General features: G+C 41.6%; 1 protein-coding gene across 2 annotated transcripts in view; it reads left to right on the plus strand.

The window, feature by feature from the left end:
• SCAI (suppressor of cancer cell invasion) overlaps positions 1–13,100 on the plus strand; it is an 80,916-nt gene that overhangs the window by 57,358 nt on the left and 10,458 nt on the right. For both annotated transcript variants that reach the window (XM_070430701.1, XM_070430702.1), the window contains 3 exons: positions 6,130–6,202; positions 10,138–10,311; positions 10,503–10,603. In XM_070430701.1, coding sequence (XP_070286802.1) covers positions 6,130–6,202; positions 10,138–10,311; positions 10,503–10,603 — 348 coding nt within the window. The remainder of the gene's footprint in view (positions 1–6,129; positions 6,203–10,137; positions 10,312–10,502; positions 10,604–13,100) is intronic.

The following is a 13,100-nucleotide window of genomic DNA, read 5'->3' on the forward strand; positions in this document are numbered from 1 at the left end:
TGTTTTCAGTCTTTTTGAAGGGGTGAGAGGTTGCTGAAGGAACAGTTTATTAGCTATCCCTTCTAAACGTATAAAACCAGAGGAGTCCAGGCATTGGTGTCTTCACAGAATTCCCAAGAAGCATCTGTGTCTTTGTCAAAGGAATTGTTTGCTACAGTTTAAAGATGTGACAGGATATGTTGATGCACCCGGTCAAATGTATTGTGTATATGCTCCAGCATGCATTGGGAGTGTTTTAGCAACCTAGTAATGTCTCTCAACCTACCTGGATATTATTTGATAGCACCTTTTATAATGTCAAAATATCTTACATGATATGTGCCAGCTGTTCCCACAGTACACAGGATGATGCTTCAACCAGCTGAGCCACACCAGCCAGGACTGTCAGTGATCACTTTAAAAGTTCTCCCTGCTGTCTGTTTCCTCCAGGCTGATGTGTTTCTGTTTGTTTTGCCTGCATATATCATATTAGAGACTTTCCTCAGAGTATTGTAATTTTTGCCTATCCGCTCAGATTTAAGAGTGGAAGCTAGGAAAATAGAATCTCTGAGGTGGTGAATAGGGCTTGTCATGATGAGCTGCTCAGTCTAGTTGGGCCAGTTAGTTGGTTAGTCTCTGATGTGTCTTTAGGTCTGTCTTCATGGTCTCGTTATATTCCCCAGAGCAGACTCAACTATTCTGCCTGGAATGTAAAGGTTTGATGATCAGCACTAGGCTATGTTTTCCCTCAAGTCTCTGTGTATGTGTTTATATGTGTATATACATGTATCTTTATGTCCCCAGGCCTCACACCTAAAAGGTTCTTAGTAAATATATGTTGAATGCTTAAGTGAAGATAGGTACTATTATCCTTATAGTTGAGGAAACTTTGCCTATGGAGATGAACTAACCTGCCTAACTGATCCCAGCAGTTTTTGTCATTCCAAAACCCCAGCTCTTTCCACTTTGGAAAAGAGGAGCTTTGCGTGCTCGTCTGAGCCTCATTGCAGAGGAGAGTGACGGAAATGCCAAGATCTGTGTAACGTCTGGCCCACGCTGTGGTTCTCAGATTTCCACTAGAGAAGAGGCGAGTAGAAGTGGCCTTGTCTGTACTAAGGTAGTACTAGTGGGAGTGAAAAAAATCGCATGGTCATTCTGAGCACTTCTTTTAGTTCTGCCTTCTTTTTTTTGAAAGAACAACCTTTGAGTATTTTAGTAATTATGACAAGGCTGGATCCCTGCCAGTGAACATGAATTACTCATTTGTCAGACAGTCCTATTTATCTAAACAGCCTTATCCTCGTTGACTGATGGCTGCAGGTTGCTGCAGTCTATTAAGGCAGTCTCTCTCCTAGCAAGATTATGGAAGCTCTTCTGCCAGTCAGCCTCACACATTCTGTTTCTTTCCTGCTCCTTTGAAAGTTTTTGGCATTCTGTAGTTACACTGTGAGTTCTAGGTTTTGTTTCTTTAGAGTTAATCTATTGGGACTTCTTGAATGGGAAGGTTGGGGTTTTTCATAAATGCTGGAAAATTCTCAGTCATTGTCTCCTCAAACACTGGCTGTACCCCAACTTTTCTCTCATCTCCTTCTGAAACTTTCATTATATACATACTAGAGGCCCGATGCATGAAATTTGTGTGTTTGGGGGGTGTCTCTCAGCCCGGCCGGGCCCTCTCACAATCTGGGACCCCTTGGGGGGATGTCTGACTGCTGGTTTAGGCCCAGACAGACAGTGGGCCTAAACCGGCAGTTGGACATTCCTCTCGCAATCCGGGACCCCTTGCTCCTAACCGCCCTCCTGCTCGCTCCTTACCACTTGGCTTGCCACTCCTTAATGCTGCCATGGAGGCAGGAGAGGCTCCTGCCACCACCGCTGCACTTGCCAGCTGTGAGCCCGGCTTCTCATGGAGCGGTGCTCCAGCTGTGGGAGCGCACTGACCACCAGGGGGCAGCTCCTGCATTGAGCATCTGCCCCGGGTGGTCAGTGTGTGTCATAGCGACTGGTCATTCTGGTTGTTCTGCTGTAACGGTCGCTGGGCTTTTATTATATAGACTAGTACATAGCATTCTCACTGTCTTCTACATCTCTTAACTTCTATAGTTTCCAACTTTTTTTTTTCTCTGTTTGAGATTTGGATAATTTCTTCTGAGCTATCTTTCAATTTACAAATTCTTTCTTTAGCAGTGACTAACTTGCTATTAAACCCATATGAGTTATATGTTGGTTGTGGTTACTTTCATTTCTAGAAGTTCTCTGGTTCTTGGCTCCTGGGTCTAAGCATATAGTCATACATCAGTGTATGTATTACAGTAAAGGGATACAGAGCAAAATTAGCAAAGGAAAAAGGTCCATAGGATGAAGTCCAGAGCAAAATAGGCTCAAACTTCCAAGAGTTTTCTCCCACAGTCACACAGGATGTCCCTACTTCCCCAGCAACAAGTTGAGACAACACGGCTGAAGTGTCTACCAGGGCAGCTCATGAGGGCCTTGTTGCCCAGGCTGTTTATTGGAGAGTGATCACACCAAATGCCAGTCTCCCAGAAAGCAAGCAGGTGTTCAACATAAACCACCCTGTTAGCACAGTCTGGGTGAAGTGAGCCATTCTTATTGGTTCTGCTAATGGTGGCAACTCACCCAAATCTAAGTTCCCAGAAGCCAGCCAAGGGCCGAACCTTGTAAGCAGGCCTTCCAAAGGATAGCAGTCAGGTTTGTTATGCTAACCCTAACTCTTTTTACACAGTTTTTAAAAAAATCAGATGAGAAGTTGATCAGCAAGGGAAGCAAAGAAAAAGGAAGCCTTGGGACATAAGTAGCGGCAGTGTTCCTTTTGGCACTATCCAAGAGCGAGAGCCTCATGGCCAAGGATGCAGAGGCCGTCCGCAGTGTGGGAGAGTGCCCACGCTGCCTTATCTGAAGGGTGCGCCTTAATATCATTCAACTTACTCCCTTTGGTTTTTTTTGGTTTTTTTTTTCCCACCTCCCCCCCTCCCTTTGTTTTGATTACAAGAAATTTCTCATTTATTTTAACTATTTGTTTAAGTGTTTATATTGATATTTACAAAGTCATAAAATCAAAAAGGTATATAGTGAAATCTCTTCATCCCTCCCAGACCTAGTTCACTCAGTTATTGGCTCTCCCTATAAGAGATCACTGTTGTCTGTTTCTTGTTTATCCTTCTAGAACAAAAATTTAAATGCATATATAAGCCAAAACACATACATAGCCTTTAGTCTTCTTTGCTATATAAATGGTAGTAACATGACATACACAACTGCTCTATCTTACTTTTTTTCACTACTAAGAAATGTTGGAGATCTATCCATGTCCATTCATAAAGAACTTAATTCTTTCTTGTAGCTGAATAGTATCCTGTGGTATGGTTGTGCCATAATTTATTCTACCAGTCTCTTATTGCTGGTCATTTGGTTGTTTCCAGTCCTTTATTATTAGTAACAATGCTACATGAAATAATTTAGGACTTACAGGTTTGAGAGTATATTGACAGGGTAAGTTCCAAGTTGTGGAATTGCTGTGTTAATGGAATATGCATTTGAATTTAATAGATCCTGCCAAATTGTCTCCTAAAAAATTTGTACTAATATATACTCCTATTTATGGGTATTTGTTTTCCCATATTTTTGCCAATAGCATATATTTTCACCTTTTAGTATATGTGCTGCTGAAGAGAGCACTATATTTTCAAACTTTTAGAAATTTTACTAAACTGATATATTAAAAATGGTAATTTAGTGTAGCTTTGATTTTCTTTTATCAGTAAGATTGAGTACCTTTCATACATTTGAACCAATTGTATTCAGTTTTCTATTAATTCTCTTTTTATCTTTCACCCATTTTTCTATTGAGTCAGTAGACTTTTTCTTACCGATTGGGAGAAGTTATTTCTATATTAAAGAAATAATAATAATCCTTTGTAATGTGAGTTGCAAATATATATCCCAGAACATCATTTGGCTCCTGATTTAGTTTATGCTGTATTTTAATATATATAAGCCTTTGATTTTTTTGACTAGGTTTATTAATCATAATCATAATAGGAAGATCTTCTAGGTTACAAAAATAACCCTTTCTTATATTTTCTTTCAGTACCTTTATTGTTTAACTAGAGGCCCAGTGCACAAAATTCGTGCACTGCGGGGGATGGTCCCCTCAGCCCAGTCTGTGCCCTCTCACAGTCCAGGACCCCTTGGGGGATGTCCACCTGCCAGCTTAGACCCGATCCCCCCAGGGATCGGGTCTAAGCTGGCAGTCAGACATCCCTCTCACAGTCTGGGGCTCTCACAGTTCGGGACCCCTTGCTCCTTACGGCCCACCTGCAACAAAGACGGGAGAGGCTCCCGCCACTGCGCTCGTCAGTCATGTGTCCAGCTTCTGGCTGAGTGGTGCTCCCCCTGTGGGAGCACACTGACCACCAGGGGGCAGCTCCTGCGTTGAGCATCTGCCTCCTGGTGGTCAGTGCATGTCATAGTGACCAGTCATTCTGCCGGTTGTTCTACCATTCAGTTGATTTGCATATTAGAATTTTATTATCTATAATAATAAAAGTGTAATATGCTAATTAGACCAGACGGCTGAACAATGGAACAACCATCCGGGCAACCTTCTGGATGACCTTCCGGACAAAGCTGGGGCTGCAAGGGCCGAGTCCCTTGCACAAATTTCGTGCATCGGGCCTCTAGTATAGGATATTTTACATTTAAATCTTTGACATATTTTATCCTAGTGTGTGTTGGAAGTATAGAGCCAACTTTTTTTTCTACATGGCTATCCAGTTTTTCCTACCAATTTGAATTGTCATCCTTATATATATTCAGCCCTATTTGTTTTGGGATCTAATTCTGTACTCTCCATTCTCTTCCAGTGGTCTTCTGCCCACTCTTAGGCCAGGGCCACATATTTTTAATTACTGAGGCTTTAAAGTATGTTTTAATATCTGATGAGTCTTGTTCTCTCTCAGCTCTTCTTTTGAATGCAGAGTTTTCCTGACTCGTCTACTTTTTCTTTATGAACTTTAGAATTATTTTTTTCAGTTGCAGGGAACTGAACCATTTTTTTTTGAGGTTGGTTTATATTTTAATAAATTAGTGTAATGACATCTTTAGAATGGGTTCCTGTCTAAGAACATAGTATGTCTTTCCATTTGTCCTAGTCTTTATTTTTATAATTCAGGAAGTTTTAATTTTTGTTTTGTTCACATCTATTAAGTTCTGTCTTGTTTTACCAACCAGTTTATAATGTTACTAGAGGCCTGGTGCACAAAATTCGTGCACTTGGGGGGAGGGCGTCCCTCAGACTGGCCTGTGCCCTCTTGCAATCCGGGAGCCCTTGGGGGACGTCTGACTGACGGCTTAGGGGGGAGCAGGCCTAAGCCGTCAGTTGGACATCCTTAGCACTGCCGCTGGTAGAGGCTCCCGCCACCGCTGCTGTGCTCTGCCAGCTGTGAGCCCTGCTTGTGGCTGAGTGGTGCTCCCCCTGTAGGAGCGCACTGACCACCAGGGGGCAGCTCCTGCATTGAGTGTCTGCCCCCTGGTGGTCAGTGCACATCATAGTGACCAGTCGATTTGCATATTAGCCTTTTATTATATAGGATTTCCCATGTAAATCTGCCTTTAGGAAAAGGATATGCTGAAATCATGCAAAGAGTATTTTTTGAGTGTCAGTTTAGTTTTCACTGTAAATTAACATTATTCTGAGTGAGCAGTTAATGTGAGTCACAGTGAGAGATGGATCTACGCTTCAGACCAGTGAGTCAGGTTTTAGAGCCTGTGAGGCTGAGAGCCAGACCTTAGACCTTGGAAAATTCACCCTTGTGAATACCTCTTCATCGTGTATATTGCCCAGTGGGTGGCCTCTTGGTAGATGGCCAGATGACCTCTTCTTGTAACACTGCAACCGTATCTATGCCTTTATTTTAAAAATCGGTATTTCACTTAGTAAATGTCACTATTTTAAGAAAGCCTATCATGCATAGTAGTTTATACATGAATGGCAGCCTCTTCAGCTGTTACTGATGTTTCTGCAGCTGCTTATGAGTCAAAGAGCCCAATCTGAACACTGATGATATGCTTCGGAAAATTACTATCTTTGGTCAAACCTTTAATGAACGTTTTAATTCTTATATATTGCAGAATTTCACAAACTTATTTGGACAGCCACTAGTCTGCTTGCTTTCTCCTACAGCATATCCAAAAGCTTTACAAGGTATGTTCTGTCGTTACCTCTTACATCCATAGGTTACAAGTAAACACTGTCTACATTTTGAATAATACTGATCTTCGTTTTCCCACTGATAATGTGGATTTATGGTGTTTAATGTGGCAGGTGTCAATCTGAAATCAACCCAGAAGTTTTGCCAACTACCAGATGTCTTTAATGTGCTTCCATTAGGCCTTTAGACAGTTCTCAAAGAAATAGCAAAACGTTCCTGAGAAAAGGGTGGTTTGGGGCCTTACTTGTGGAGAACTCATGATTTATGAATTTTAAAATGTGTTCTGCAGCTGCTTGTTTGGGTGAGCTTGTCCTCTTCCATCTGGCATGATGTGCTGTATCACCAGCTACACAGTTAGGCATCGTTTAAAACTGTAAGGTTTCTTGTTGAGAACACTTCTTAGCCTCTGCCTACGAGTTAGGGCACCCTAACCGGCACAACCTAAAGGGCTTCTTTTATTCACATTTTACCTTGTTGTATTTTTAAAATAAAAGAACCTCTTCCCAGTGTGATGGAGAGATAGTTCAGGGTTCTGGCCGTTTCTCAGATGAAGAGGAAATGAAAGACTTTTACTAATTTGTCCTTAACTGGCAGTCCATGCAGCCTGTTCCAGCGCCCAGTCATTAAGCTGGTAAGATATTCAACAAACCTTGCCGCTGTCTTAGCAGTGCTGTCACCATTTCACTGTCCCCCTGACTGTGAAAAGTGCTGCTGTCCCCTGTGGGAGAGGGCATTTCACTGCTACTTCCCAGCCGGAAGTCTTGTCTGCTGACATAGTTTGACACAGGAAGTGATGGTCAGCATTTGAATGCCTGAGAGAAGCTGGAGACTTTTCACCGTTGTTTCAAGGTAAGTTCTGCTATTTTACAGGGAAAAACATGTAGAAATGCTAAGTTCCTCTATCCAAAAGTTCAGTTACTAAGGGATAGAACTTACCTCCAAACAACGGTAAAATTCTCCTGCTTTGAGAACTCTGTTAGCCTGTTGCTTATCATTTCTGGAGAAGTGTACCCCCTTCCAGTTATTTGAGAGTACTTTTTGCTATCATTTTGTCTTATCAAAAGGCAGCTTTATCCTGGCTGGTGGGTGTAGCTCAGCGGTTGAGCATTGACCCAGGAACCAAGAGGTCACCAGTTTGATTCCGGGTCAGGGCACATGGCCAGATCGCAGACTCAATTCCCAGTAGGGGGCGAGTAGGAGGCAGCTGATCCATAATGTTTCTATCTCTCTATCCCTCTCCTTTCCCCTCTCTCTAAAATTCAATAATAATATGTGTTGTTTTTAAAAAAAGAGGCAGCTTTAGTTTAAATTGCAGGGTCTAATGCAGTGGTCGACAAACCACGGCTCGCGAGCCACATGCGGCTCTTTGGCCCCTTGAGTGTGGCTGTTCCACAAAATACCACATGCGGGCGCGCACGTACAGTGCGACTGAAGCTTCGTGGCCCATGCGCAGAAGTCGGTTTTTGGCCTGGGCGAAACAAGTATACAAGACGAGTGTGGATGGGAGAGTTGGAAGGGGTCGACCTCAGCGAACGTACCTCAATTAGATTGAGGACATTTTTAGCAAAGGCCAGCTTAGGAGTACCCTAATTAAGTTAATAACAATGTACCTACCTATATAGTTTAAGTTTAAAAAATTTGGCTCTCAAAAGAAATTTCAATCGTTGTACTGTTGATATTTGGCTCTGTTGACTAATGAGTTGTCCGACCACTGGTCTGATGGGTTAATGGTAAGATTATTTGGTCTGAAGGCTTTATTATGTACTAGTGTAGGGTAAAAACCAGGCTCTGGAGGCAAACGGATTGAATTTGAATCCCAACTCAGCCGCTTACTAGCTGTGTGATCTTGGGAGGTTCCTTAGCCATCCTGTGCCTCAGTTTATTTCCTATCAAATGGAGATAATAATAGCATCAGCCTCATAAAATAATTCAGAGTATATAAAAAGCATTCAGTATGTGCCAACTGTCGTTATTACTAATACGCTTGGTTGTAATATATGTCCTTAATATTTTTTAGTCCAGTATCATCTTTTGTGCTATAAAGCTTAGGCCTCTAATCCCTAAATATGCCCCCTTTGGACACAAACTAGTCGATACCTAAGTATTTGGAATCTCAAATTAGATTCCTGCACGTCTGGTATCTAAAAGTCTACAGTGTTTGTTTTTTCTCTCTCTTTTTTTTCTTTATTGATTAAGGTATTACATGTGTCCTTATCCCCCCATTATCCCCCCCTCACCCCCCATCATGCTCTCACCCTTCTGGTGTCTGTGTCCATTGGTTAGGCTTATATGCATACAGTGTTTTCTTTATCCAAGAGTTATTTCATACATTCAACAAGCATTTATTCAATGTTTATTTATCAGGTACAGTGCTAGGCATCGGAGGTGACGCTCGGACCAGACAAACACAGCCAGTTTCTCACAGAACCAGTTGTCTAGTAGAAGACACAGACAACCTGACAGTCACTGTCAATGCTGTTAGTGTCTCATAGGAGGAAACCTGTGCCACACTTGAGGAACTCCTAACCTGCCTTTGAGATTGAAGAAAGTGCATGAGATGATGTCTGAAGTGGAGTTGAAGGATGCGTAGAATTAAATGAGCATGGGAAATGGTTGAAAATTGGTATTCTAGCAGAGAAATAGCATGTGAACCCTGAGATAAGAGCTCTGAGATGAGAGAGTTTATGGAACATGTAGATAAATTAAAAGTAGTTTCTGCTAGTTAAAGGGCAGAGTTTGTGATTGTGGGACTGAATTATGAAAAACCTTTTATGATTCAAATAAAGGATAGTGGGGTGCCATTGAAAGATTTTAAATGGCAATAAAATAAAAAGGCATTCAGTTTACCTTATGTAAGGTGAATTGGACAGGAGCATTGATGGAAGTAAAGAGATCGTGGTGGCTGAGCTAGGACAGTGACTGGTTACCTGGCTTCAAAAGGTGCCAACCCAGAGAACCAGCAGGACTTGGTGATGGTGAGGAAATGAGGGAGAGAAAGAGGCGGAATGGACTTCAGGTTTCTGGCTGAGATGCTGCAGAAATAATGATACTAAATAACAAGTAGATTTATAAGAGAACCAAAAGGGGGGAAAATTGTTGTCAACTTTTGACATGTTGAGTTTGAAGTTACCTTTGAGAGTTAGGTTGATTATAGAGGTCTAGGGCAGTTCTGTCCAATAGAAATATTATAGGAGTCGCCTGTGTAATTTTAAGTTTTCTAGTAGCCACGTGTTTTTTTTAAAGTAGAAAGAAACTGGTGAAATGAATGTTAATAATGTCTTTTTGTACTGATGCTTTGAAATCCTATGTATAGGATGTATTTTACACTCTGTAGTGTGTCTGTTTGGATCAGTCACATACTTAATTATTTAAGTATCCAGCATCTACTGCAAGGCAGCACAGTTCTAGAACTAAGGAGCTCAATCGAGGCTGCAAATGGAGAACTGGGAATCAGTAGGCATATAAATGATAACTGAGATTATAAGAGTAGGTGAGTTCAGCAATGTATCAGGCCAAAGAAAAAAAAAAGATTGATATTTAAGGGATAGGTGGAGATAGAATAACTCACAAGAGTGAAAAAGACTGGCAATCCTAAAACTCATCAAAGAATTCTATCATGAACTGCCTGTGATCCAGTCCTTGCCATATTTGGGTAAAATTTGTTAGTTGGAGGGAAAAAGGCAAAGAAATATGTTCATGTCCTATTTCTCTTTAGTTTACTAGGCTCTAAAGTTAGTTCAGCAAGAAAGCAATATGCCTGGGACATGTTTTGTAGTTCCTTGCAGAATCTACTTTGTTGAATTAAGACTTAATGATACAGCTTTAATTTTATACATTATCAGTATATTAAAATGTTCCTCAAATGCACCTCTTACCTTTTGCAAAACTGTTTTCTATATAAATATATAAACCATGTTTGTTATTGCAGATCAATCTCAACGAGGTAGCCTCTTCACACTCTTTTTGAACAATCCTCTAATGGCCTTCCTATTTGTCTCTGGATTGTCAAGCATGCGCAGAAGCCTGTGGGAAAAGTGTCAAGAATACCTTCGAAAAATCAACCGCGATATTGCCCAGCTACTGACCCATTCACGTTCAATAGGTACCCTACTAACCTAACTGCACACGTCACAGAACGTACTGTAATGGTTTAAAATTGCTTGAATTGCTTGAATTTTTAGAGGTATTTGTTGAAGGCAGGAAAGTTGAGAAAGTTTTCCTGAACTTGCCTTCCTCTTGGAAATGCATTTTCCCTTTAAGCATCTTTTTACTGCCCCTTTCTCCTCTTTGCAGATCAGGCATTCCTCCAGTTTTTTGGAGATGAATTTCTTCGCTTGCTTCTCACAAGATTTGTCTTTTGTTCAGCCACCATGAGGATGCACAAGATTTTTCGGGTAAGCAAAGAATATTTTAATGACCAATCTTACCATTTTAGTTATTTAACCATCATGTATTATATTTTACCTGTATTAAAGAGTTTGGATAGATCCAAAATCATATTCACAAATTAATATGTAAAGTATTAAAGATGGACAAAATAAGCAACATCTGAGTACCCACCACCCAATTTAAGAAGTAGAACATTTTCATTACCTTTGAGGTCCCTTGTAGGTCCTCCCTTATCCTATCTTCCTCTCAAATGAAACTAAAATTCTGATTTTTATAATTTTCATTCACTTCCCTTTAAAGTTTTGCCACATGTATTTGTATTCCTACACAACATATTGATGGATCCATATTTTATGTATTCTACAACTTGCTTTTTTTCGCTCTTTATTATAGTCCTGAGATTCAGGCATGGTGATGACTGACTATAGCTTTTATTCACTTGTTTTCACTGCTATATAGGATTTTATGGTTTGACAGATGTAGCTCAAATTACTCATCTTATTTTATTGATAATGGACATTTGAGTTATTTCCAGTTTTTAAATATTATAAACAATGCCATTGTGAACTCTTCAATAATTTTTCTGGTATACATATATAAGACTTTTTCTGAGGAATCCATAATAGTGGAACGTGAGGTCAGACGATTTAGGTATATTCAACTTTACTAGGTAGTGCCAAACATGTTGTAAAGTGGTTGTAGCAATTTATACGGTACTAGCAGTGTGTAAGAGTTGCAGTTGCTCTAATCCTTGTCAACATTTGTTGCAGTTATACTTTATAGTCTACTAGAGGCCCGGTGCACAAAAATTTGTGCACTCGGGGGGGGGGGTGGTCCCTCAGCCCGGCCTGTGCCCTCTCGCAGTCTGGGACCCCTTGGGGGATGACCACCTGCTGGCTTAGGCCTGCTCCCCGGGGGATTGGGCCTAAGCTGGCAATCAGACATCCCTCTGGCAGCCTGGCAGCCCTCAGGGGATGTCTACTTGCCAGCGGGGAGCAGACCTAAGGTACAGTTGGACATCCTTAGTGCTGCTGAGGAGGCAGGAGAGGCTCCCACCACCACCGCTGTACTGGCAGCTGGCAGCCTGGCTTGTGGCTGAGCAGAGCTCCCCCATGTGGGAGTGCACTGACCACCAGAGGGCAGCTCCTGCATTGAGCGTCTGCCCCCTGGTGGTCAGTGTGTGTCATAGTGAACAGTCATTCCCAGTCTTTCTGCTGTTAGGGTCAGTTTGCATATTACCCTTTTACTATATAGGATAGAGGCCTGGTGCACGGGTGGGGGCCGGCGGGTTTGCCCTGAAAGGTGTCCCGGATCAGGGTGGGGGTCCCGCTTGGGTGCCTGGCCAGCCTGGGTGACGGGCTGATGGCTGTTTGCAGCTGGTCACACCCCCTTCAGGGCGGGGGTCCCCACTGGGGTGCCTGGCCAGTCTGGGTGAGTGGCTGAGGGCCGTTTTCAGGCTGGCCTGCAACTGAAGCTCCCAGCCTCTCCTTTTTTTCTTTTCTTTTTTTTTGTTCTGGGATTTATTTACCTTCTATAATTGAAACTTTGTTGCCATCCTGCTCGCTCCAGCTCTGAGGCCACGGCTGGCTGAAAGCAGGTATCTGGGATTTGTTTAGCTTCTATAATTAAAACTTTGTTGCCTTTGGAGCTGTTGCTTTCGGAGCTCAGAGCCAGGCCGCGGCAGGCGGGGAACCTTGGCTTCCTCCATCACTGGAGCAAGCAAGCCTCATGTTCTCTTCAGTTGCGTGGCTGCTGGCGGCCATCTTTGTTGGCAGTTAATTTGCATATCTTGCTGATTAGCCAATGGGAAGCGTAGCGGAGGTACGGTTAATTGCCCTTTTTGTCTTTTATTAGATAGGATGTGAAGCAGGTGGGTGTAAAATAGTAGTAGCTCATTGTGGTTTTAATTTGCATTTCTGGAATTACTGTTGAGGCTCAGCAACTTTTCATGTGTTATTCTGTGTTCTTCTTTGTGATGAAGAGTGTGTTCAAGTCTTTTGTCTGCTTGGTTCTAAGTAGTTTGTTTTTTTCTGTGTATTCAGGTAACTATAAGGCACTGTTCATTGAGGTTTTTAAATTTTTAGCTAGTATACTTTTCATTTCTCTCAATATATTTATGTTTTCATTGTGCTCTTGAATGTGTAATAGATAAAGTCCTTATCTGCTAACACTATCTCTATCATTTATAGTTTTATTTTTATTGTTTTTCCTACTGGTTATGGATCTCATTTTCTAATTTGTATGCCTAGCAATTTCCTTAAACTGTGGGCACTGTGAATTTTATGATGTCGAATTCTGGATTTTGTTGTCTTTCTATAAAGAGTGTTAGAAAGAAAAAAGAAGAATGTTAGACTTTGTTCTGGCAGGAGTGAACTTATTTGCAAATTTGTTTGACCTTTTCACAGGTTGTTTTTTAAACTTATTAGGGTGGATTTAGAGAGTAGTGTTAGCATATAAATAGAAACTTATTTCAGTCTAAAACGAAGAAGTGTGATTCTTTGG

The sequence above is a fragment of the Myotis yumanensis genome, unplaced genomic scaffold, assembly GCF_028538775.1.
Source record: "Myotis yumanensis isolate MYYU_CA2020_CCGP unplaced genomic scaffold, mMyoYum1.0.hap1 SCAF_12, whole genome shotgun sequence".
NCBI lineage: Eukaryota > Metazoa > Chordata > Mammalia > Chiroptera > Vespertilionidae > Myotis > Myotis yumanensis.